This window comes from Vespula vulgaris, chromosome 11 (assembly GCF_905475345.1).
Source record: "Vespula vulgaris chromosome 11, iyVesVulg1.1, whole genome shotgun sequence".
Classification (NCBI taxonomy): domain Eukaryota; kingdom Metazoa; phylum Arthropoda; class Insecta; order Hymenoptera; family Vespidae; genus Vespula; species Vespula vulgaris.
The window spans coordinates 1575398-1602500 of record NC_066596.1 but is presented as its reverse complement, the minus strand read 5'-3'; the positions used below and the strand labels follow the sequence as shown (position 1 = coordinate 1602500).

General features: G+C 25.7%; 1 protein-coding gene and 1 long non-coding RNA gene across 9 annotated transcripts in view; one reads left to right on the top strand and one right to left on the bottom strand.

The window, feature by feature from the left end:
• Positions 1 to 15049, top strand: part of LOC127067617 (cell growth regulator with RING finger domain protein 1-like) — a 36919-nt gene extending 21870 nt beyond the window's left edge. For all 6 annotated transcript variants that reach the window (XM_051002790.1, XM_051002789.1, XM_051002791.1 and 3 more), the window contains exons 4-7: positions 6293 to 6464; positions 8563 to 8704; positions 10346 to 10453; positions 11022 to 15049. In XM_051002790.1, the coding sequence (XP_050858747.1) occupies positions 6293 to 6464; positions 8563 to 8704; positions 10346 to 10453; positions 11022 to 11480 (881 nt within the window). In that variant the 3' untranslated portion in view covers positions 11481 to 15049. The remainder of the gene's footprint in view (positions 1 to 6292; positions 6465 to 8562; positions 8705 to 10345; positions 10454 to 11021) is intronic.
• Positions 15050 to 15650: 601 nt separating this feature from the next.
• The window catches only part of LOC127067625 (uncharacterized), a 46143-nt gene continuing 34690 nt past the window's right edge, over positions 15651 to 27103 (bottom strand). Inside the window, exon 4 of one of the 3 annotated variants that reach the window (XR_007782681.1) lies at positions 15651 to 16348. This is a non-coding gene — a long non-coding RNA (uncharacterized LOC127067625). Of the gene's footprint in view, positions 16349 to 20599; positions 22075 to 24628; positions 25016 to 27103 lie in introns of those variants that run through there. The other 2 variants (XR_007782682.1, XR_007782679.1) reach the window with 2 other exon arrangements.

Genomic DNA, 27103 nt, shown 5'->3' with positions numbered 1-27103 from the left:
ATATATTACTTACTTTATATATTATGTTGTTTCTTTTCTTTTCTGTTTTTCTCTTTGATTTGTAATTATTATTTTATTTTATTTTATTTTATTTTTTTTTATTCGATGGAAAACAACACGAAGCGATTTGTAATCGAGAAAAGAAGTTATCGCTTTTTTTTTTTTTAATATCCAGGTCTTCTGTTCATAGATCCGTATGCGTAAATATTAAATTTCGTTGTAAATAAAATATTTATAGACATATGTCGTCTCTCTCTCTCTCTCCCTTTTTCTCTGTCTATCTCTTCCTATCTCTTATATATAATGGTATCGATATATGTGGACATTAGCATAATATTCAAGCAATGTTGTGTGAACGGCCGAATCTGGTTTCAAATGTCATCTCGACAAACTTGATTTTCTACGAACTAACAACTCGTATCCCAACTAATTACAAACATGTAATTTATCTAGCAGAAATTATGTAACTTTATTTACTTTTACATTACGTATTTTCTTTTTTCTTTTCTTCTTTCTTCGTTTTCTTTTTTCTTTCTTTTTTCTTTTTTCTTAACCAAGATTCAAATTGCGCCGTAAAATTATTTCCTATTGATTATTTAAAATGTAAATGGATATTTCGAAATTTTATCGGTCATACAAATTTGATTTGATTTGATTTGATTTGATTTGTTTTTTCTTCTTTTTTATTTTTCTTCAAATAATTACGATCATCCTATCGAATATATCATTTTTTTTTTTTTTTTTAATTCATAAATGTTCGATTATGATCATTTCAAGATTATAAAGTTGAAAATTATCTTTCAAGATAGCAAACGACCAATCAAAATAGCGAACGAATAGATACGACTAATCTGTTAAGCAATCTCTGTTTTTTTTCTTTTTGATTTTGTTTTATTTTGATCGTTAAACGACTATAAATTTACAATTGTGTATATTTTTAATGATAATGTATTATCTAAGTTAGAACTGGGTTAAAAAATGTATTTTTCGAATATATATCGTGATGTAATTCTCGTCCGTAGCCTTGTATGAACTCGCTCACTATTCTGTTTCTTTCTTTCTTTTTTTTTTTTTTTTCTTATTCTTATTCTTTTTCTTTCCGATTCATCGTGCTATCGCAAATGAATAGGTCCGGAGAACGTCTATCATCAAAAATTCCTCGAACTTTTGAAGAAAATATCATGAGGACGATAATCTTGGAAACGAAAAAGAAAAAGAAAAAAGAAGAAAATTAAACTGAACCAATGAAATCGTAAAAAAGAAAATACTGAGTTTTACATTGAATTAAATAACAATATAGTGCGTACTTTTTTGCATATTATATTTCTTTCTTTCTTTTTTCTTTTTTTTTTTTAAATATGTAAAAAAGAAAAAAAACGAATAAATGAATAAATAAAAATTATTCAACGAATTCTCTCTTCGAAAAGTGTGAAGAGAAGAGGATGAAAGAAAAAAAATGTAAAAATATATTATATTATACTATTTATTATTTCTTTACGTTATCTGTGCTTTTATCGATTCGAAATTGGTCCTTTGAATAGATTCGATTACCCTTAAGTAGAAGCTATATGTTCGTTAAGTTCGTACTTAACTTATTATAACATACTCACTGATATTTTATATATATATATATAAATATATATATATATATAAATATATATATATACGCTCTGAATCACAGAAAATACTGAAATATGTGTGTGTGTGTGCACGCATGCATATAATTGCATATAACTGCAACGATTAATATCGATGTCTCATTATATTTCTCTCTTTTTTATTTCTTTTTTTTTTTATGTATGTATATAGTAATGAATACAAATTCCAGTTTTAAAAAACTAATTTGTTCAATCCTGTTAGTTAATTTTAAATTAAAATTTCTTATTGTCTTATTGTGTTAAATTGTGTCAATGCTGAAATATGTAAATAATGTTGATCCATATATGGAATATTCTGCATTAATGTCATGATAATTTCTCTCTGTCTCTCTCTCTCTCTCTCTCTCTCTCTCTCTCTCTCTCTCTCTCCCTCTCTTTCTTTTTTTTATTCTTTTTCTCCATATATTTATACGTTCTATGAATCACTCAAAATGAATTATGACAATTTTAACACGTCAGACTACGAAGAATGTAATTATTGTGAGAATGTGTGATTCATGTTTTCTCTTTCTTTCTTTCTTTCTTTCTTTTTATTATTATTATTATTATTATTTTTTTTTTTTTTATTGAATTCTTTTACCTCCTTCGTTTTCTTTTATTCTTTATCTTTTCTTTTATCTTTTTATATATTTTTTCTTTTTTTTTTTTATTCTTTATACTTTAGTCATTTTCTTCTTCTTTTTCATTTATATATATATATATATATTTTTTTGTCTTTATTTTATTTCATTTTCTTTGTTTTGTGCATTTTATTGTTTTCGTTCTTCGAAAGCGTATTGCTTGTCTAATCGTCTACGGTCACATGCTAATTATTATCAGAGGAAAAAAGAAATATTATAATGTAATATACGTTTAAAATACGAAAGTTTACTTTGTAAGTTCTTGAATAATCTTGAACTTTGTATAGCGGAATGAAGATCATACTGATGAAGCTAAAAAGAAAACAAAATAATATAAAGAAAGGAAAAATAAAGAGGGACAGGAATGATTAATATTTAGAATTGCAAAAGTGATTCCTTAGAATCGTAAATAAGGAAAGGAACTGTTAACATTTTTATCATAGAAAAGATTAACAGTCTAGAAAGGAATAAAAATGAAGATTTAGAAAAAGAAACGAAATTTATCGATCGTTTGTATTTTTAATAATTGATTTCTTTTTTTGTTTTTTGTACTTTTGTGCAATTCAATGTAAACAATTTCTTTTTCATTTTTTGATGACAACGATAATAATAATAATAAATTAGAAAAAAAAAAAAAAAATAAAATAAAATAAAAAGATTTATATACGTATATACGTATACACGTAAAAGAAAAATTGTAATTGCATTGTAGAAATCTGAGAAGTCAATATTTTGAATGTACTTGTTATTTATTAGTAACAAATTCTATGCAATAGACCATAATTATATGCAAATTGTTTTTTTTTTTTCTTTTATTTTTTAAATGACCATTATCTTCTTTTTTTTAATGACTTTTTCTATTATCTTCTTTTTTTATTTTTCTTTTTTTCCTTTAGCCTCGACGATAGATCGAAACGAAGAGATAATTAAAAAGAACAAAAGATTTACATACGTATAATAATGCGGAAAGATAACTAATCGTTTATCGACCTCGAAACAACTATTTATGCAAATAACTCCTACGTATGATATTTTAATCTTCCTTTGGTAAAAAGCAAACGATAAAGGAAGAAAGGAAAAAAAAAAGAAAAAGAAGATTCTACGAAGTTAAAGAAAAAAAAAAAAAGAAAAGAAAAGAGATGAAGAAAATAAAGAGAAAGAAAGACAAAAACAAGAATTCGTCAGTACGACATAATTATTTTCTTATATCCGGTGTGATTAAAAGTTTTCTAGGGTGGAAGGGAGCGAGAGTGTAGTTTTACAATCAGAAAAACAAAAATAAATAATAAAAATAAAAAATAAAAAAAAAAAACCGATAAAAGGCGACAGATGATTGAGGTTGTTTTCTTTTCTGTGACGACGAAGTTGTTTTCTTTTCTTTTTAATTTTAATTTTAATTTTTTTTTCTCTTTAATAAAAAAAGAAATGATTTTTCGTATTCAAATCAAAAGACTATTATGGGTTTTTAACTTCAGGCAGAGCATTCGAATGAATATTTTTTTTCTTTTTCTTTTTTGCTTAGAAAATTTCGTTCACCGATCGAATAATTTTTGGAAAAACTTGAAATAAAAATTTCAAGATCGTGATGCGTAATTATCCAAACATTTTTGGTATATTCAATATAACGAAGTTTCAAGGAGAAGTCAAATCGTAAAACGTTGAACGTTTTAGCTAAAAACTCTGTCGTTAGAACGTTTCGTCAAAAATTCACGAGACATCGATAACGCGATGATCGATCGACATTAGAAGTCCTTAACCATGTGTGATTAGTGAGTATATTATAAGCATGGTAGCTTCTACTCACGTGTGATTGTATTTCTTTAAAGGCACTTGGATAATGAAGATAAAAGGGAATGCATATAAAGGAAGACGGATTAAATCCAAGACTATGGAAAACTAAAGAAAACATCGAATGACAATGCCACGAAGGGTACGTAAAATGATCAATAAACAAAAAAAAAACAAAACAAAACAAAAAATCCCCTAAAAAATATATTAAAAAAAAAAACGAACGAACAATATATATCGCGTTGATAATACGCGATAATTGTTCATCTGTGATAAATTTAATTAATGTCTTCCCAATTTCGTGGCTATCCATGTATGTATTTATAATAAACAATATAATGTTGTAATCAATTTCGCGTAGTTTATTCAAGATTCGTTATATTCGTTTATTCTAAGTGCCTTGAATAACTTTTATAAGAGAGAAATTAATTCTTTTCCTTTTCTATTTCTTTTTTTTCTTTTTTTCTCTCTCTCTTTTTTCTTTTATATATATATATATATATATATATATATATATATATATATATATATATATATATATATATATAAGTGGAGGAATTATTGTTTGTGTTAATATTAAAAAACCATCGATCTAAAACTTCAGATAGAGGGTTGAAAAGATTTTGTCATCTCCATTGTGGCTGCAATTTAGTATTTATATTGAACAATATAATATCGTAATTGTTACTTCGACTAGTATTTATAACGAACAATGTGACATTGTAATTAGTCTCGAATAATTTTTTTTTCTTTTTTTTTTTTTTATTCCTAGTATCTCGAATGACTTTTAGCGAAGAGAAATTAATTTCTTTTTTTTTTTTATTGCAAACATTTTTAGTTTTTTTTTTAGAGTTTCCATTGTTTCCGTGAAATTTTATTGGTGACATAATTGCAAAAGTGATCTAGGTTTTTTTTTTTTTTATATAAATGATTGATTTTTTTTTTATTTTTTTTTATAGATATAACACTATGATTTTAACTTTATATAAAGGTATGAACAAATTTCTATCGCCTACATTGTAATTACCTGTTATGTATTTATAATAATTTTTTTTTATTTATTAAAAATCGTGTGTTTGAGTGTGTGCACGCGCGCGTGCGTGCGTGTGTGCATGTTTGCGTGTGTTAGAAAAATATTACAGATCGAACTATTGGCATAGGAGTTGGATAAGTTATCATCATAACAACATTATTTATAATATTGATATAATATCATTATAATGATATACAATTATAATAATTATCTATAATTATGATATTGTAATTATTATCGTAATGCAATAATAAAGGAAATAAATTCATACTGGGTGTCCTTTTTGATAAGGAACAAAATAAACAATAAACTTGATTAAATAAAAATTATCAACACTGTAAAATACAATTATATACTATAAACTGTGTTTATATAAAAATAAAACGAGGATAGCACGATCGCATGATTTAATAAAACAACATCGTAATAAATAAAAACGAAATGTGAAAATAACTATAGATATCATCTGGAATACAAAACGATTTGATTGACAAAGAATTTCAATTAATAATTATATAATAACGTTATCATAATATTATTACGATTATTATCACGACAATATTGTTTTTTCTTTTTTTTCCTTATAACATCTTTTTAACCAAAATTATATCTTAATAAAAGTTATGGGGTACCAATACGATAAAATATCTTTTTAATTATTAAAATCCTAACGAAAATATTACTCTCGATCAATTTTAAGATACTCTATCGAAGAACTATAATTCACAAAGTAAAACAGCTGACCTAGCTTGAAACTTTATTCGTGATAACGTGTCTTAGATCAGAACGTGAAATTGTTCTAACAAAAAAAAAAAAAAAAAAAAAGAAAAACCCGTCCTAGTTTTTATAATTGTCTAGAGAAAAAAAGAGAAGAGAGACAGAGAAGTAAAAAAAAAAAAAGTAAAGAAAAGAAAAGAAAAGAAAAGAAAAAAGAACAGAACAAAAAAGAACAGAAAAGAAAAATACAAAAGGCAGAAAAATCAAAGAAGGAAAGAGACAAAACAAAAGTAAAAAAAAAGAAAAAAGGAAAACAACAAATGAGAGAAGAAAAAAAAATTACAGTGAGGGTGGGAGAGGGTGAAGGAGTGGGAAAGAGACAGACAGAGAGAGAGAGAGAGAGAGAGAGAAAATAAGGAGGAAAATAAAAAGAGAATAACAAATGGTAACGAAGAATTTCTTTTCTTCTGTTTCAGAAGTTGAGTGCGAGGTATCCAGTCAGGTTGAGTACTCACTACAGGCTATGTGGGGTGTCAGCATAAGGGAGCTTCACTTGGCCCTTTGGAAGCCCTGGAGCAATCTCAGAGAGGCGTCCTTGAATGGCACGCTTCTTCAAAGCCACGCTCAATATTTAACACCACCACAAACGTATCCTTTATGATATATATGTATATATATATATATATATATTTTTTTTTAAGAAAATAATCTAAAATTTAATCATTATCAAATTTATGTCAACGTTTGTAATTTTTGTATTGTCTTTTCTTGTTCTTTTTTTTTTTTGCTCGCTTGTTTTCGAACAGTATATGGATATGATGATGATGATGATTATTATTATTATTTTTTTTTTTTTTTTATTTAATTATTTAAAAAGTAAAATGTTTCTCGTTTCGCTTCTCTTTTTTCTCGATTTCTTTTTAATTAATTTTCAATTCTTTTCTTTTTTGTTTCTTTTTTTTTGTTCGTTCGTAAAATTCGAACTCTCTGTAATAACAGTATGTGATTTAAAAATCGTCAGAGTTATCTGTGGTATCTGTAAATCGTCAGATTTTTTTTTTTGATATATGTATATGTATATATTTTTTAATTTTAATTTCATTTATTATATAATTCTTCTTCTTATCATATTTCTTTTTCTCTTTCTTTCTTAATTATTTAAAGAGACAATACAAAAGTGATTATTTTTAAATACTCGTGCAAACAATTCCTTTTCAATCATTTTTTTTTTTTTTTTTATTTATTAATGAATATCGAGATGTTTTTAAAAGGTTCGAATTCTACGAATACATTTTTCATCGAGAAGATTAAATCTTTTTGTTTTCTTTTGATCTATCTTTTCCTTTTCTTTTTTTCTAAATCTCTAACATCATATAATTTTGAAGTCACATACACACACACACACACCCAGACATACTGAATTTCTCAAATTTTATTATATTTTCAAAATATAATTGTTAATCACGTTTCAAAACAACGAAAAACAAAAAAGAAAAAAACAAAAAAGGTTTATTTCGAACGAGTCTAACAAATAAAATTCTTATTTACAGTTTTCATTCTACCCTCGATGGATTAAAATTCTTCAAACTTTTTACAAAAGTTTCGTACAAATCTATCGAATGCATTTTTATTAGAAGGATTTTTAAATACTATAATTTTTCTTTTTTCCCTTCATAATTCATCCATCCATTTTGATTACGTCCAGTTATTTTTATCTTTTAAAATATACCGTTCAAATATAGCATATTCATTCGTAAGAAAAAAAAAAAAAGAAAAAGAAGGAGGCAAGAAAAAGAAACAAAAAGAAACGAGAGATAACTAACATTTGTCCAGGCATAATCGAAGGCAACAGCAGCATCTTCGTAAATAAACAACACTGCTGGTTATTTTTAACATATATTCACGGCCACAAGCCGTAGGAGTACGTGCAAAAACAAATCACACGTGACATTTAAAAGTTTACGTTAATTTATTTACGTTAATCCTTTTTTTTTATTTTGTCTTCTTTTTTTTTTCTTAATTTTTGTCTCTCTTTTTCTCTCTTTCTTTCTCTTGATCTCTATCTCTCTATCTCCCCTCTCTTTCTCTTTAATATCCTTTTTAAAAACGCTCGATAATCTAATATTCATATACTTTCAAATGATTATAAGTTACACGTGAAATTTCGTTGATTTACACTAAATGCTAATGTACACAGATCGATCGAAATATTTTCTGATATATTATAAATGTCATGCCGAATGCTTTGATAATTATTAAAAAAAAAAAAGAAAAAGAAAAAAAAACAGGAGAAAGTTCAAAGAACCTCGTTACATCCAAAAACAAGATCTTAATTCTTAATTTTAATTCATTAATTAGTACCATCGTGTTTATCGATATCGCGCGTATTCGTCATCAAGAGATAACATGGAATTCAATTTAAACGGAAAATTAAAAAATTTGAAGATATCAACGAAAAAAGAAGAAGAAAGAAAAAGTTCAATTCAAAATTAAACATCTCGAATAGTTATATAAATAAGAAGAGAAAAAAAAAAGAGGAAAAAGTATTAGCAGTTGAATCTAAGTATAGAAAATACATTTGATTATGTATTTTCTTTTCTTTAATCATAAACGCTAATAAAAATCATCACAACGTCGAAATTGATGTTATAAACTTCGTAAAGAAATGTTTGGATTCTGGGAAACTCACTGTTTGAATGTTATCATCTCTCGTTCAACTAGAATTTTCTTTATCGATTAAATATAGTAGACAACCACATGGAGAAGAAACATTGAGATTATCGCTTCCGGCACCAGAATTAGAGTTGGGAACACCACCACGACTTTGTTATCCTTTAGTGATCTTTCTCACACGCCGAGATAATGGCGATCCACATCCAGATGAAACTGTGAGTACGAATTATCTATTTTCTTTCTTTTTCTCTAATAGTGATTCAATGATCTTGCTTAAGATTTCAATCACATGATCAAACTCGTAGAATATTCATTAGAGAATATTTTTCAAAATTATATATACACGCATGTATCTTTATGTATCCTTTTTTTTTTCTTTTTTCATTATTATTATTATTATTATTATTATTATTATTTTTTAATATGCAATAAACGAATTATTCTCTTTTATTAGTATATATTTTTATATATATATATATTATTATTATTATGTTTATTTTTTTTTAAGTGTGCAACAAATGAATTTTTTTCTTCTATTAATATATATATATATATATATATATATATATATATATATATATCTGTAAATCTTTCTTCGATAATTCAATTTTTCCAAGATCCAACGATCTTGTTTGAAATTTGTGTCATTCACACGTCTACGAGAGAATATGTTTCAATATTTTATTACATTTCTTCATGTATTATTATTCCATTTTCTCTCATTTATTTCGAATCCTACTTCACGTATTATATCTTATTTATTTATTTATTTTTTTTCTTAAAAAATTGTGCAACGAAAAAGAATTATTTTCTGTCATTAATAATGTAATCCTAATGAAATTGCGAATACGAAAGATCTTTCTTTATCTATCTATCTATCTATTTATCTACCCATCAATCCATCTATATATCTATCTATCTACTTATTTATTTTACTTTCCATTTATATCTCTATCTCTTTTTTTTTTTTTAATAATGATGCAATGATCTTATTTAAAATTTGTGTCGTGTGATTAATCACACGTACACGAGAATGTTTTTTCAACATCTTACTTTATTCCTTTGTGTATATTGTTTCTTTTTCTTTTTCCTTTTTTTTTTTTAATTTTTCTTTTATTTCGAATCCTTTTCTACAAATTTTAATTTATTCTTCTTTTTTTTTTACATGGTGTAAGAAAAAGAATTACTTTCTGCCGTTAATAACATCTTGTGAAAATTCTTGTGAAATCATGAATACGAATGATCTTTCTTTCTCTCCGTCTCTCTATCTATCTATGTATCCATCTATCTATTTATATTTCTAGCTGAATTTCTTTCTGCAATAATGATTCAACCATCTCTGTTAAAATTTATTTCGTGTGATTAGTCGCACGTTCACGAGAATATTTTTCAACGTCTTATCTTATTTATTTATTTATTTATTCATTCATTCATTCATTCATTTTCTTCTTTTATCTCTAATCCTATTCCACGAATTTTATTCTATTTTTTACAAACAATTGCACAAAAAAGAAAAGAAAAATGAGAGAAAAATTTATTTTCTGCCGTTAATATCAATTTGCGTATTATTAATTAAATCTTCCTCCTCGTGAATTTTTATCTTTTATTATCTTACAAATAATGAAAGAAAAGAAAACAATTTATTTAAATAAATTCGTGAATTAATTGAAAAAGAAAAAGAGAGAGAGAGAGAAAAGAAAAAAAGAAAGATTAAATTCGTTCTACTTATATCAATTTAATTCTACTTGGTTTATACTGTAATCATACTGTAATCATACTGTAATCATACTGTAATCATACACTGTAATTAATAACAAATTTTTTTTATTATTTTTTTTTCTTTTTCATTTTAAAAGGTTGCATTGGTGAATGTCGTCCATATTAAGGATAACGTATGCACATTGCCGACCTCGATTCTGGCGCAATATTTGAAACAAGCTAATGGACAATTATCCTGTCTCAAGGTCAGTATTCGTCATATTTTCTTGTGAATATTTGTTAAATAAAATAAAGAAAAACGACTTTATGTATATATCGAAGATCGAGTAGATTTTTTATTATTATTATAATAATAATTATTAAACCTTTTCTCATTCACTCGACAGACATAAAAAAATAAATAAAATAAAATAAAAAAGAAACGAACAAAGAAGCAAATAAATAACATAATCTATTTTAAATTTGATTCAGTCTTTTTCGTTTAATTTCATTTTATTTATATATCTATTTTAAATAATATAAAATTATTATCTTGTCATCATCATTATCATCATCATCATCATTATTATTATTATTATCGTTGTTCTTGTTGTTTTTTCAATTTCAAATTAAACAATTTACGATCAAATTTATTATCCTGTTTTCGTTCTTAACATTTAACAATGATTATATTCGAAATTTTCAATCAATCAATCAATCAATCAATCAATCGATCGATCGATTAATCAATCACTCAACCAACAATTAATTTTCTACGATCGATTGAATCGATTAGTCGTCTTTAGGTTTAACCTTTATATATGAAATTTTTAGCAATTATATCTGGCGACCGGAAATTCAACGAATTACGACGAAGGTGAAGTGTCATCTGGCTTGGGCCCAGCATTGGCATTAGCCGAGCCTTGCAACAATAATGGCAGTTCAACGAGAGGTGCTTTGGTAGCATCGGGTAATGGTGATTCCGAGGGTTCATTTTGGAACACAGCTGGCGAACAACTTTGCGTAGTTTGCCAATATTTCCCATTGTCACGTGCACTATTACCTTGCAGACATACCTGCATATGTGCATCCTGTTTCGGTAAGCTCGACCGTTGTCCAATGTGTCGTAGCCCGATTAAAAGTTATTTTTGTATTCGTGGAGAGGAATATATGCCAATTGAGAAGGACACGAATACATGTTGTAAACAACAAAGACAACAAAGTCATGGGCCAACTCATTGGTTACACGATTGGAACGATAGATTAACTGATTTCCTTGGATTTGCACGATAGATATATACACACATATACACATATATATGTATATGTATATGTATATGTATGTATGTATGTATGTATGTATGTATGTATGTATGTATGTATGTATGTATGTATGTATATACATATAAGAAGAAGGATATAAATCGCGATAATGTTAAATATTACAATTGATCCCTTCTTCTATATCTACGAAATTTTTCAAATCGAATATTTTGAATTATCCTCAACGATAACTTATCATCTCTCTTATATTCGTACGATTAATAAGAAATAATAATATAAAAGAAGAAAAAAAGAAGAAAAGAGAGAAAAGAAAGCAAGAAAGAAAGAAGGAAGGAAGGAATGAATGAAAGAAAGAAAGAAAGAAAGAGAATAAATATCAAGATTATTCCAAACGATTCGAAGATCACATAATTTTCAATTAATGACTATGGATCTTTCGTGTGATTGGTTGCTTGATTTTATATCGTGCGAAGATATATATAGATTTAGATTTGCCTTGATACCTGTTAAGAAAGAAGAAAACGATGAAAGAGAGAAAGAGAGAAAGAAAGAGAGAGAAGAAATACAGGTGTTTCTTTTTTTTTGTCTTTTTGTTTTCTTTTTTATTTTTATTTTTATTATTATTATTTGTATTTGTATTTTTTTTTTTCCTTATTAATGATCATACAGAAAGAGAATATGAAGTGTATATTGTCTCTCAATGTGATTAGATAGATACATGTGTGATTGGCGAAAGCAAGACGACGATAATTTTATATGTATACATTAAATATACTTTTAGTTAAATAGTTAAGAGAAAGAAAGAAAGAGAGAAAGAGAGAGAGAGAGAGAGAGAGAGAGAGAGAGAAAATAATTCTCTCTTTATCATTTCATGTAATGTATGCTTATGTAAATCTTGAAAGGATCTAAAAACTATTTTCGTTGATCCTTTGCGTCGATCCTTCGCGTCTCCATTTCTTCATCTTTTTCTTCTTCTTCCATTATTATTATATCTTCTTTTATTATTCTTATTCTTCTATCATCTTTCTATTGTTATTACTATTTACTATTATTATTATTTCTATAATTTATCGACAAAGTTCTGAAAAATCTCTTAGAATTCTAATCGAGTATCCAAGTCATCGCGCATCACCACGAGTTTCATATTAGCATAAAGTCTCAATAGCTTCAACTTTGTTGTAAATGAATTGATTAAATGTGAGACGTTAGGTCTGCTTCAAAAAAAAAAAAAGAAAAAGAAAGAAAAAGAAAAAAACAGTGTGATCGAGCAAACAAACAAAGATAAGTATATACAGAGAGAATGTGCACACCCACTTACACACACACACACACACACACACACACACATATATATATATACACACAAGACACAGAGACACAGCTAAATAAGCACAGATATAGATAATGGAATGTAAGGAAAAAAAGAAATGAAATGATATGAGATAAAGTTATAATCGATAAAGATATAATTTAAGATATAATCGATTTCATAATTTTCTTCATTTAATTTTCATTGTCGATGACTTGCAAAAGAAAGGAAGAAAGAAAGAAAAGAAAAGAAAGAAAATAAAATAAAATAAAATAATATATCATTATTTTATCATTCGTAACGAATTCTAAACGTATCATTGTATAGTATTATTAATATCACTATACAACATGTTTAGTATATCTACATATATATATATATATATATATATATATATATATATAATTGTATAATATTATTAATATTCTATACACACACACACACACACACACACACACACACATACATATACATATATATGTATGTATATGTATATTTATATGTATATATTCTAAGAGCATTAATTATATTAATTATTAATTTAACTATCGTACTTCGCGTATAACACATAGATATAACTATGTCTACAAACGTGAGCGTAGTAACACACACACACACGTACACAGACGCACGCATGCACACGTACAAACGTTATGTCGTAATCGTTTTTAGTTTTTTTTTTTTTTTTTTTTTTTATTTAGTATCAAAAATAAAAAAGGAGAGAATAAAACAAAAAAATGAATTTTTAATTTTTTAAGTCAAGACGAAAAGAAAAAAATTAACGATCTGACTATCTCGATGTTTTCTTTCTCTCTTTTTATCTTTCTTTTTATTTATTTATTTTATTTTATTTTATTTTATTTTATTTTATTTTTTTTTAATTCGTATTATAAAAAACTTCTTTCCTTTCTCTCAATCGAGAAAAAAAGAAAAGATAAATTTTTTATTATGAATAAATTTTCGTTTCTCTTTCTTTTCTTTCTTCCGTTTTCTTTTCCATGTCTTATTTTCTCTCTTTTTTGAATTTGAATGACGCATTAATTAAATAATTAATCAATTAATTAATTAATCAATGCTTATACGTTTCTGCGTACATGTGCGTATGCGTGTGAGTTTTTTTAAATGTAACAATATAACTATATGATTATAACTGCGTATAGGACCACCAAGTAATCTTAATGTTCGTTTTTTCTTTTTCCTTTTTCTTTTTTCTCTTTTCTGTCTTTCGTTAATTTTTTTATTTTCCTTTGTGTAAATACGATTGGTAAAAAATGAAGATGAAGAGAGGAGCAGGAGGAAGAAGAAGATTATAAATGTTTAATTCTTAAAAATTATCATAAGAACTATTAATTTAAAGCAAATTCGATTATAAATGTTCTTTTTTTTTTCTTCTTCTTTTTCTTCCTATTGTCATTATCATTATTGTTATTATTATTATTATTTCTGTATTATTATTATTATTATAATTATTAGTATTAATATAATAATAATAATTATCACTATTGTTATTATTATCAATTAATTAAAATCAAATGAGAATTAATTAATAAGTTGTACAAATATTCATTAAAATGAGAAAAGAAGGAAGAAGGAGTTAACCAATGTTATACCAATCGAGAAGATTTTAAATTACGAATTAAATGCACTTGGATTAAAAAACAAAAAGAGAGAGAGAAGAAGAAGAAGAAGAATAAGTAAGGAGAAGGCGTGTGAAAAAGAAATAAGGAATTTTTATCTTAGATGATAGCCTTTAAGGATTAATAAATATCGTTTTATATAAACACTTAAGATGTAAATAAATAGCGAAGATGATTATAAAAAATAAAAAATAAAAAAAAGGAAACAAAAAAAAAGAATGAAACATATATATATATATATATACATATGTATATATATATATATACATACACATGCATATGTATAGGTACGTCAGTATAAAAAGAGAAAAGAGAAAGAATGAAAAAAGAAGGATGAAAAGAAGAGAATTTTCTTTAACGTTCGTTAACGATTTTCTTACAATCCTACATGATAATAAAATTAAGAAAAAAAGAAAGAAAAATATTTTTGCTTCGAATGTGCCCATTAAAAAAAATTAAATGAAAAAGAAGAAGAGAAAGAGAGAGAAGAAGAAGAAGAAAACGCATCCCGTTATATCGCGTTCTTTGTGTCATTATTGTTAATGTTCTGCCGTCCAGAAACAGCGATAGAGCAACATAAAAAATTAAAATAAGAAGAAGAAAGAAATAAAAAAAAAAAAAACAAGAGAGAAGAGAGAAGAGAGAAAAGGGAAGGACAATGAAGGATATATATAAAAAAGAAAGGAGAAAAAATAGAATTTATGAGAATTAATTTTTTTTATTTAATAAGATGCAAGTTCGTTCATTTTTTCCTTCTTGTATATGAGTTAACTAAGAAAAGAGAGAGAGAGAGAGAGAGAGATGACGCGAGACGTTAATTGTCGTAATTTTTCTTACTTTAAGATTGTATTAGCGTTTAAGCTGTAGATAACACAGACTGTGATAATTCTAATATTGTCAAATGTTGAATGAAAATATCGCTGTTCTAAAAAAAAAAAAGGACAAGACCACGAGATATGATCGATAAATGTAGAAAACGAAAAGGTTTTTGTTTTCTTTTTTTTTTTTTTTTTTATTGTTCTTTTTTCTCTTTTTTTTTCTTTCTTTTTTTTTTCCTTTTTTTTTCAGGGAAAATAATGGAAAAGAGAGAAAGAGAGAGAAGGAACATTTTTTTCTTTTAACAATCGACTATTATTAATTTTTTTTTTTTTCCTAATACGACTATTCCTCGAATTATTATTCATTATTATTCCATTCGTTGTTTTTTTTTTCTTTCTTTTTCCTTTTTCGTTCTTTTCTTTTTTTTTTTCGTAGAGTTAAAAATTGTCACAAAAAGTCGACGATCGAAAATGCTTTTCTCTCATGATTCAGATGCTCCTGTTTTTGTTTTCTTTTTTTTTTTCTCTTTTTTTCCTCCACAAGAGTAATGGCCTCCGATAATGTGAAGAAATTGTTGTATTGTAGCTGAGAATATCACAATACTCTTATTTATATATTGTATTAGTCGAGTATGTTCCATCGATTAAAATTTCGAATGCGAGGATTTGTACATAATTTATTTAATAAAGCATACGCTGCGATTCAGTAACTTCTCGAATATTATCCTTTCTGTCTTCAATATATATTAGATATTTGTTAAGTTACAGAAATGAGATTTACATTTGTAATAAATTGAATATTATTATGATTACGGGTTAATAACATTTTTCCAAGTTTTACATAAAATATTTCGGATATTTCATTTAATATTACGTATATATTTATTTTCTTTCTTTTCTAAGATTTGATATTTAAATGGTAATAAGATTAAATTCTACTTTATATATGAGTTTTATAAGTCGATATTTGTGATTTAAATGTCGGTATAAAACTTTATATTACCATCAAGGCACTTATGAGATAAGTAGAATTCTAGTATACCGATGGTAGTTAAAAATGTTTCACGAATACTTGCTGTACTAAAGTGCCATCTGCAGGGAATTGATAGAAGTCTAGAAGATGTAAAAATATATTACTCGCTTATGATAATGTAACGATGAAACGAAAGAGAAAAGAAATGGATCTTTTTCTCTTTAAATTACAAGATATATAAATATAATAATTTAATATTTTTAAAAAATGCACATTTAATTCGTTCGAAAATTTCTATTGTAATTATTTAAGATAATAATTTAGAATATTTATAATCTTTTAACATTTGATAAATATGACAGAATGAAGATTAAGGAGTTTAATACGTTTACTATTTTATTTACAAATAAAAATGAATCCGATGCAAAAAAAAAAGAAACACATTTTTTAGTCGAAAGTAAATTAATGAAAGGAAATATTTGTAACTTTTACATTTAACATATCTGTAACAACATATTTGTAAGCTTTTACATACTTGTTACTTACTTACATATTTATAACGTTTTAATTTCATTCTTGTTAAACCTATACATACATATATATATATACATACATTCACACATATTGTAAAAAAATATGAACATAATTCTTTCTATTAATAAAAATGCCATTTCTTTTTTTTTTTCCTAATTTGCATAGAAATACAACATTATATACAAAGTAGAATAACTTATATAATTATAATAATAATAATAGAATAACGTAAACATAAGAATTATATAAAAATAATAAAACATCTATCAGTATGTATTTCATCATTCATAAAAAAAGAACTGAACTTCCCAAAATCAAACTCGGAGGAAAGAAATTTCGCAAAATTTTGCGCGCGCCGAAAGCGTAAAACGAAAAAAAAAGAAAAGAAAAAGAAAATAGGGACGAGATAAGGCCGAGATAATAAACGAAAAAAAAAAAAAAATAAAAGGAAAAAGAAAAAAAACACAACACATACACATACGCACGCGAACAAACGAAAAAAACAAACAAAAGAAAAAAAAAAAAGAGAGAGAAGATTCCAAACGTCGACGAAAACCGTCGACGAGCACCGAACGTATTATTATCTGAAAAATTACGATGAACGTTATCTCTGATTAATACCCAAGGATAAATTATACTATGCGTTTGCATTTAAGAACAATGGCAGTGTAACGCACGATTCTCGTCGACTTTTTAACAATACGAAAAAAACAAATGGTCATGGATAATTATATTGTGTGTTGTGTTGCGTTGCGTTGTATTGAAAGAAGTACGGCAAGAATACAAAGGACTTCTCTAAAAAAAAAAAAAAAAGAGATAAATAAATAAATAAATAAATAAATAAATAAAGAAAGAAAGAAAGAAAGAAATAAAAAAGAAAGAAAGAAAGAAAGAAAGCAAAAATACACAGAAAGAGAAAGAAAGAGAGAAAGAGAAAGAAAGAAAGAGAGAAAGAGAAAGAAAGAAAGAGAGACAGAGAAAGAGAAAGAGAGAGAGAGAGAAAGAGATAGTCGAAAGAGTGATACCTACCAGGTCGTTCAGACCAAAAGCGGGCGAAGGACGATGAGTGAGTGAGAAAGAAAGAAAAAGGGAATGAGAAAGAGAAAGAGAGAGAGAGAGAGAGAGAGGGTCGAGAAAAGAGTCGGGAGTCCATCAGGCTAAAGAGTGGCTATCGTGCCTGCTAAGGGCTATTTCATGTTAACCGCACTCACCGAGCTCCTTTTTTCTCTCTCTCTCTCTCTCTCTCTCTTTCTCTTTCTCTCTTTTCGTTTTTCTCTTTCTCTTACTTTCCTCTTTTCTCTTTTTATTCCCCTCCAAGAGTTTTTCTACGGCGCAAACGTGGCACCGCCCCTTTTCAATCCCTTCTCCTTTTACTGGAGTCCTTTGACTCTACCCTTTTCTCTTTCTCTCTTTCTCTTTCTCTCTCTCCGTTTCTCTGTCTTTGTCCGTCCTTCTGTCTGTCTGTCTGTCTGTCTGTCTGTCTGTCTGTCTTTCTTTCTTTCTTTCTTTCTCTCTTTCTTTCTTTCTCTCTTTCTTTCTTTCTCCCTTCCTCTTTGATTTCTTCTTCTTCTCTTTTTTTCCTTCTTCCTCTTTTTCTTCTTTGTTCTTGCATCGTTTTCCTTTTTCTTTTCTTGTATTTCTTTATTTCTTTATTTTTTTATTTTTTTCGCGAAATCGTTGCCTCCTCTTGCCTTTTCGACGATTTTATACCACCATACCAGCTACGATTTATCGTTAGGAACGATTTGCAAATCGGGATTGTCCCTTTTGTTTTTTCTTCTTTCTTCGTTTCTTTTGTCTCTTTTTTATTTTTGAAAGATTGAGAGAGAGAGAGAGAGGGAAAGAGAGAGAGAGAGTATTTTTTTCTAAAGGTTTTTTTAACAAATTTATAATTATTAAATTGATGCATATCCAATGGATATTGACGATATTTTTTTCGTATATTTTACATCTATATAAATAATATTATTGATATCAATAATATATTGATATTATTGATATACGTATAGAGAATTTTTTTTAATTACTATTAAAAAGAAATAAAATTCAAAATTAAATTCCAGCAAAAAGTTGTTAACATTATTCGTTGACCGAACTCGATAATATTTAATCTAATTGTTTCGTTTTCTTTTGATAATTTTAATCATAAGTTGTTATATTCCTTATCAATAATGTTTAATATATCTAAATAAATATCGTATAGTATAGTTTTTAAATTTTTATAAAAAGAAAAGAAGAAAATCAATATCAATGAAATATGTTTAAGTTTGTTATCAATTCGATAATGTATCTCATTTTTCTTTTCTAATACTCTTTAAGATTCTATGTTAGATTTTATAATGATAAGACACGAGAGATAATTGTACGTTAATAAATTGAATTAATAAATAATGAAATGTATTAGAAAAAAAATCGATTGATTCAATCCAAATGGAATATACCAAAAAATTCATTTATAATATTATTAATCATTTATAAAAATACATAAGTTAATAGCATTTTGAGAAATATAGAAAGAAATAATTCGGATTATAAACGACGTAAGATATTTAATGAAAATTATAATATATAATTATATTCAAATTAATATATAATTATAATCAAATGAAAGAAAGGATGTACTGAACGTCGCCATTTTGTGCTATCCGTTTCCGATATTAAAAAAATAATTTTCCTATTTTCTTTTTCTTGTTTTTTTTTTTTTTTTTCGAACTAACACACGTCTACTTATTTACTTATCTATCGTAAGTTTCGATGATAATAATCGAAACTAATAGTGTAATAAGAAACAATGACATCGAAAATTTTGCAATTAATTTAATTATTAATTTTATTATTATTGCAATTTTTTAATTAATAAATTAACGTTATACAGATAAACGGATAACAAAATCGAAACGTCCGGTTGTTTTTTTGATTAAAAAAAAAAAAAAAAAAAAAAAAGAAATTAATAACGAGAATTATTACGTAAACTACTAATATTTTTTCTTTATTATTTACTTATCATTAAAACGTATGTTAATTAATACGAGATACTACATCACTATGCCATAAAATACGTCATGTCAATTGTATTATACCGATTATCATATTCCTTAGATTTTCTTTTTATTTATTGATTTATATTTCATAACTACGAGGAATGAATGAATGGCAAAAAAGAAAAAGTGATAGCATTGAAGAAAAAAAAGATCATTCAACGTAAACAAATAGCAAAGAAATAAATAATAACTAACTACGATTATCGATATATATGATCGATAAAACACGATCGAAGATTTTCTTTCGAAAAATTTATTTCAACGAATACATCGAAATTTATTCGTTGAATTGAAATATGTAATGTTAAGATATAAAAAATTATTATAGAATTATTATTATTATTAAATTATTATTAATAGCAATATTAATTTGTATAGATAGATACGTGATTTATGTTAAAAAAAAAAAAAAAAAAAAAAGAAGGAAAAGAAGAGAAGGAAAACCTGATTTTACGAAGAGCAATTACGAAAATAATTGCGTTTGATTTTCCTTATTATTTTCATTAGAAAATTTTATTTTTCATAGAAAAATTTGTCTACGACATTATACTGTAACGTGTACCTCGATAATATTACAATTAATTAAACATTTAAAATGCAACGACGATAAAATTATAAGAAATGATATTTTTATTAGAATGAGTGTCCTATGTGAATATGTATGAATATTATGATAAGAAGTATACGTAACTAACATTATTCTTTTTTCTTTTTTCTTTTGTTAATAATAAAAAAATGATATTTTTTTCGTTTGATATTGTAAAGATAATTGATATTGCATGATCATAAACGACATAGTTGTATATGAATGTTTATGAACGTTATGATAAGAAGTATGTAAAGAACATTTTATTTTTATTTTATTTTATTTTTTTTTATTTTTCTTCCTTCAATCACGCGGAATCATAAATCTCATTTAATGATCATTAACATAAACGAGATCAAAGAAATAAATGACGTAAATAAATGACTTGGAAATATAAATAGATAAATTTTATTTATATTAAGGATTAATTTTTGATGAGAACCATTTCAAAAATTGTTCATCATTGATATTTTACGAAATAATTTTTTAGATATTGTATATACCATATTGTTGTACGAACACATACAAACACAAATACACTCAGAGAAAAATATACATAGAAAAACATAAACACGAACGAACAAATACTCATAAAACAGAATAGTTCGATAAAAAAAATAAAATCACTGTTCACGATCATCGTATGCGACGATAGACGAAAACCAAATTGGTCGATCTATCGATCGATAGATTCTAAAACAAAACATTTAAGAAAGAAACGAAAACGAAAACGAAAACGACGATGACAACTACAACGACTTGTATTGTACAACTATTTGTCGTTAAAAGTAGAACACAAAAAAGCTTTAGAAAAGGAAGAAGAATAGAAAGAAGAAGAATTACAAAAATCAATCGTGGTACATACTCTACGAGCAGATTCGAAAAAGCGTAAAAACCGAGCATAGTGTTCGAGTTTTATTCCTGCCTAATTCGCTACTACTTTCTTGAAAAAAAAAAAGAGAAAGAGAAAGAGAAAGAATAACAAAGAAACAAAAACAAAAACAAAAAAAAAGAAACAAAAATAAAAAAGAAAAAGAGAGAGAGAGAGAGAGAGAGAGAGAGAGAGAGAGAACGAATCAAGACGAAAAAAGAGAAGAAAAGAAAAAGAAAAGGAAAAGAGAAACGAAAGAAAAATTACAAAAAAGGAAAAGTTCCAAAAGGAAAAAAATAAACAAGAAAGAAAAAAAAAATAACGATAGAAAATCGAGAGATTGGAATTCCAGAGTTTTGTGTGGTAGAAATGGGGAAAGTTAGGGGGGTGGGGTGGTAGAGGGAGAATGTGGAGGACTTGAAGGGTTTGAGGGGTTTGAGGGGTTTGAAGGATTTAAGGGTTTTTGGGTAGGGGTGAGGTAAGTTCGATTCCATTTGGAATTCGAAAGAAATCTGACATTCCAATATCGTTGTGGCGCCAACGGGTGGCCCTTATCGCTGCTCCAGGACACCGTTACTTCTTCTTCTTCTTCTTCTTCTTCTGTTACATAGACATTTTCTTGATTCTTTTTTCCTTTTTTCTCTCTTCTTCTTTTTTTCTGTCTCTCTGTCTCTCTGATTCCATCTCCGTGTCTCTATTTTTTGTTGTTTTTCTATCCTTTCGAACGAACATCTTCCATGTTCTTTTAAGATCGTTTTCGGTGAGTGCACTGTGCATAGTTCTGTTTTTTTTTTTAGCCATGTTACGACACTAGTTTTCTGAGAACGTTCCTATCTGTCAAATTGGATAGTGTATATTAATTTGTTTCGTAAAATAAGAACATAGTTTTTATGTAGGTATATTTGTATTTTATGTATTTTGTTATATGTATGTATACTTACATATTAAATGTATGTGTATATATATATATATATAATATTTATGTACGATATGTATGTATGTATACGTATATGGTACGAAACACTACAATTGTATTCGTGTATCTTTTAATTAAATATAATCGAAGTAATCACGAGATATCTTCTATATTATTCTTACAAACTTATCAATCTTTTTTATTATATAATTTCGACGAAGTGCAGAAGGATTTCTAAGGATAGAAAGGGATGCTGGTTAAATTCAAGTAAATTAGAAAAAGCGTGTAAATCTGTGACATGTGTTTTCATGTGTTTCATCGACATACCGTCGGTGAAGTTATTTTTTAAAGTATGTTTTTTCGACGATATATCGAACGATTATATCGAATATATTTTGATGAAATTTTCATGTTGTAAGAATGATAGATCAATTTAAAAGAAAGAGGAGAGAATTATGTGATAAGTAGATGTATAGATGATCTTTAGCTTTTAAGAGGTCACTATGAGAATATCGATATCAAATAAATAGATCGATATTAATCGCATTCTTATTTTGTTTATATAAAATATAACAAAAGAAAAAAAAATTGTATAATATACGTAGAGTTTATGTAATTTTAATTTATCTGCTTCTTTCTTTTATTTTATTTTCTTTTTCTTTCAAATAACTGCAATAAATAATTTATTTCTTATTATTAATTTTAATATACTTTCATAATAGTAATTGAATTATTTTTAATCCCATTCATACATCTCTTTCTTTCTCATTTATTTTTATAATAAAATGTTTTTTATGATAAACGTTTAATAACATGGTTAAAAAAAAAAATAATACAATTTATAGTAAAATTTTTCATAATAAATATGGAGAATATATCGGATTGTAAATTTAGTCGAAGAAAATTCTTTTTTAATCGTTGCTTTATTATTAATTATTGTTCATTATTTTTATTAGATAATAACAGGAAAACTTTAAATCGTATTTATCTTTCCCAGTATGTTTCTATATTTTTAAAAATAATATACAATGGCGAATAAAGAGAGAGAAAGAGAGAGAGAGGGAGAATTAAAATTATCATTTTCTTAAGCTATAAGAATTCGTTCATTTCTATTATTTTTTTATGATTATACATAGAAATATATAACAATTAATTGTTCTTGACTTTATCTTCTCCGTTTTTGCAATGAAAATTAATATATTGAAATTATTGTAATTTCAATTTAAGCGAGATTAAATTTTGATCGTTAGAATAACTAACAAGTTTCTATCGTTTTATTTGAGATTGTATAAAAATTAGAAAATAAAAAGAATTGTTAATTAGATAATATTAGATTATATTACAGTGTAATATCGGTTTAAAAAAGAATTGTTTTATTAATTCGAATAAATCAACAATTTTTAACATTTTTATCTGATATTAAATTATGATCGTAAATTTCTAATTATATTTCTCTCTCTCTCTCTCTCTCTCTCTCTCTTTCTTTCTTTTTTTATTTATTTATTTGTGTAATAAAATATATTAGATTCAATTTTTCTCCTCATGATTTTAACCGTACGATGATATTGAAATTTCATTCACCGAATTTATTTAATATATATATATATATATATTAAAATTTTATATCAAATAAAAAAAGGATATATATTTAAAATGAAATTAATCTCTAATTAATAATACTCTTAACGAAAAACTGATCTTTTCCAAACCTTATCATTAACATTTAAATTATTATTATCTAAATAGATTATTGATACTTTCTTCAGAAACTATTTATCGTGAAAGCTTTCGAATAAAATTTTTAATACATTCGATAATCCACTCATTTAAAAGTTACGTTTTAAAGTAAAGCTTTTCGAAGAAAATATTCATAGTCCATTTTGTGAGCTTATATTTTTCAAACCTTATCATTAAAATCTAAATTAAATATATATATATATATATATATATATATATATATATAAAATAAATTATTGATTGTTTATACACATGATACGAAAGCTTTCAAATAAAATTGTTAATACAGTCGATAATCCACTTACTTAAAAGTCATGGTTTTTATCATATGTCTATCATGAAAATACTTTGATAAGAATTCATATTTTACAATCGAATTATTTATCGTTCGATTAAATTCTCAAAGTCGTTGAATAATCAATAAATTATTCTAACTTATCAAATAAAATTATATATATATATATATATATATATATATATATATATAATATATATTTAAAGTACAAAAGAACGACGAATGACAATAAAACATTTTGCAAAAATTATTCTTTTATTTAGTCGATCTAATCTTTTTCAAACATTTATCATTAATTATTATCTAAAATTATTACTATCTAAATAAATTATTTCTTGTTTATTCAAGAACTTTTCAAGACGATATAAATCAATAAAAAATTTTCTAATACCATCGATAATTCCTTCATTCAAAAGCTATGGTGGTATTTATCGAATATTTATCATCAAAATACTTTGATAATAAATTATATTTTACAATTGAATTATTTATCCTTCGATTGTTAAATTGATCTAACTTATCAAATAATAATACTTATATATATATATATTTTAAGTAAAAAAAAATGATAAATGTCATGAAAACATTTTGTTAATCTAACTTATTAAATAGAAATACTCATCATACATACATATATATATATATATTTAAATACGACAGAGAGATGAATGACAGTAAAACTTTTTGCAGAAAATATTCGTCCATTTTGCGACGAAAAGATAACTTCATCTTTCGGTTCGTGTCGACGAAACATTATCCAGTTTCATTCGTGTTAAGTTCTCGCTCTCGTGCTACGCTGTCGTAAGGATAAAGATCTCGTTTATATACTAAAAATAAAAAAAAAAAACTTTGTCAAAGTATCCTGTCGTATAAAAAAAAAGAGAAAGACAGAGACAGAACCAAAGAAAGAAAGAGAGAGAAAGAGAGAGAGAGAGAGAAAGAGAGAAATGCAATATTTTCGAGGTAAACCTGAGTGAGAGGAACGATCAGAAAAGTAACGTTGAGTTAATGAATATTTCATATCGTGGAATGCTAATTGGTTGCTTTTACACTTTTGACTTATTTATTTTTATAACTGAGGTCCTTGACACTCAGAACGAAACATTATAGTTCATACCAACTTCAATGTCTCTCTGTGATTTCTTTATTATTTCTCGTCTCGTTTAATTCTATTGATAAGTCGAAAATATATATAGTTATTGGAGAGTTTAACTGTTCAAATGATTAATTTTAATAATAATGTAATAATCGATTTAATTAATACATTTTTTCGTGTTTCTATTAATTTATTATATTTTCTTTTCTTTTGTTTCCCTTTATCTTTCGATACAATTAATTTAATTAATTCTATTGATATTATCGTTAGCATTTGTGTAATTATTTGAATGATTTATAATTCAATTGGTTATTCGTTCTAATGAGTTTATTTATTTATTTGTTTATTTTATTTTTCTTTTTTTTTGTTTTTCCTTGATCTTTAATTATTTTACTGATAATCTCAAGATCGTGAGAAATTTATTCATTTATTCGTTCATTCTATTATATTGAAATATTTATTATATTTCATTGTTATTAATTCATTAGTAATGTGAATCTTGCAAAATCGTTTTTAGAATATTTTTAATAAACAATAAAATATTATCTGTTAATTTTACTAGAAGCGATATACACGTGTCTTAATACAGCTCTGTACAATGTTTAACAATTATTTAAAATAAATTTTGTAATAACATAAGAATACTGTTTGTGTTCTATTAAAAAAGAAAACAAAAATATTTTAAGATACTTTATAAATCCTGTCGAGAGATTTATAATTAACTTTAATAAATTCATTATTTAATATTTATTTCCGTAATCCATATCGTAGAATTATCTTAACAATTTTACTCGTTTTTACATTTGATCATTTAACTGATAACTTGCAAAGTGAATGAATGAATTTATTTATTATTATACGTAATCATTTCACTTGTATATCCAAATTATCAATCGTTATTAATTAATTTACTTATTTATTGATTTGTAATTATTAAGAATATTAAGTATATCATAGAAATGCTGAGAGAACGTAATAATTTTGTTGGTTTACATTTCTTTCATATATAATTACAAATATTATAAATCATAAATACCTTTCATATAAATAAATACAGAATATTATAGAGTTATCGATCCTGACAAATTTATATAATTTGTTTTATTTTCTCCTTTTTGTCTTCTTCTTCTTTTTCTTTTTTTTTTTTTACATAAAATTTTATCGAGTTAAAGAAAGAGAAGGAGGAAAACAAAAAGAAAAATGTATGAATATTATTCGTTATCACTTACTAACATCTCCGAATCGTCGCTCGCAATGAACTAAATTTACTTCAAAATACAATCATCACCACCCTGTTATCGGAAAATGATCAATCTTAAAGAATTTCGTATCGCTTATTTTTACTAACTATATTACTCGGTCAAGATCGAAGGATTTATCGATGGTAATGGAAGAAATATGGGTTTGTACCTATACCTGCTATATGTGAAATAAATAGTTGGAGTATAATGACGAATGAGCGAGATAGGATTGGTCAAACGAATTGGAGAAAAGGAGATCGAGAAAGAAGGACGGAGAGACAAAGAGAGAAAGACAGAAACAGAAACACACACACACACACAGAGAGAGAGAGAGTAAGACAAACAAAAAGAGAGAAAAAGAGAGAGATAGAGATGCAGACAGAAAGAGAGAAAGAGACACAGAAACAAACAGAGACAGACAGAGACAGACAGAGAGAGAAAGAGAGAGAGAGAGAAAGAGAAAGAGAGAGAGAGAGAGAGAGAGAGAAAGATGCAAGTGTCTCGGGACGGTATTGTCCCATAAATAAATTCAAAGTACAACAAATTAGATCGCACAATCTTGCGCGGAACATCGCTTA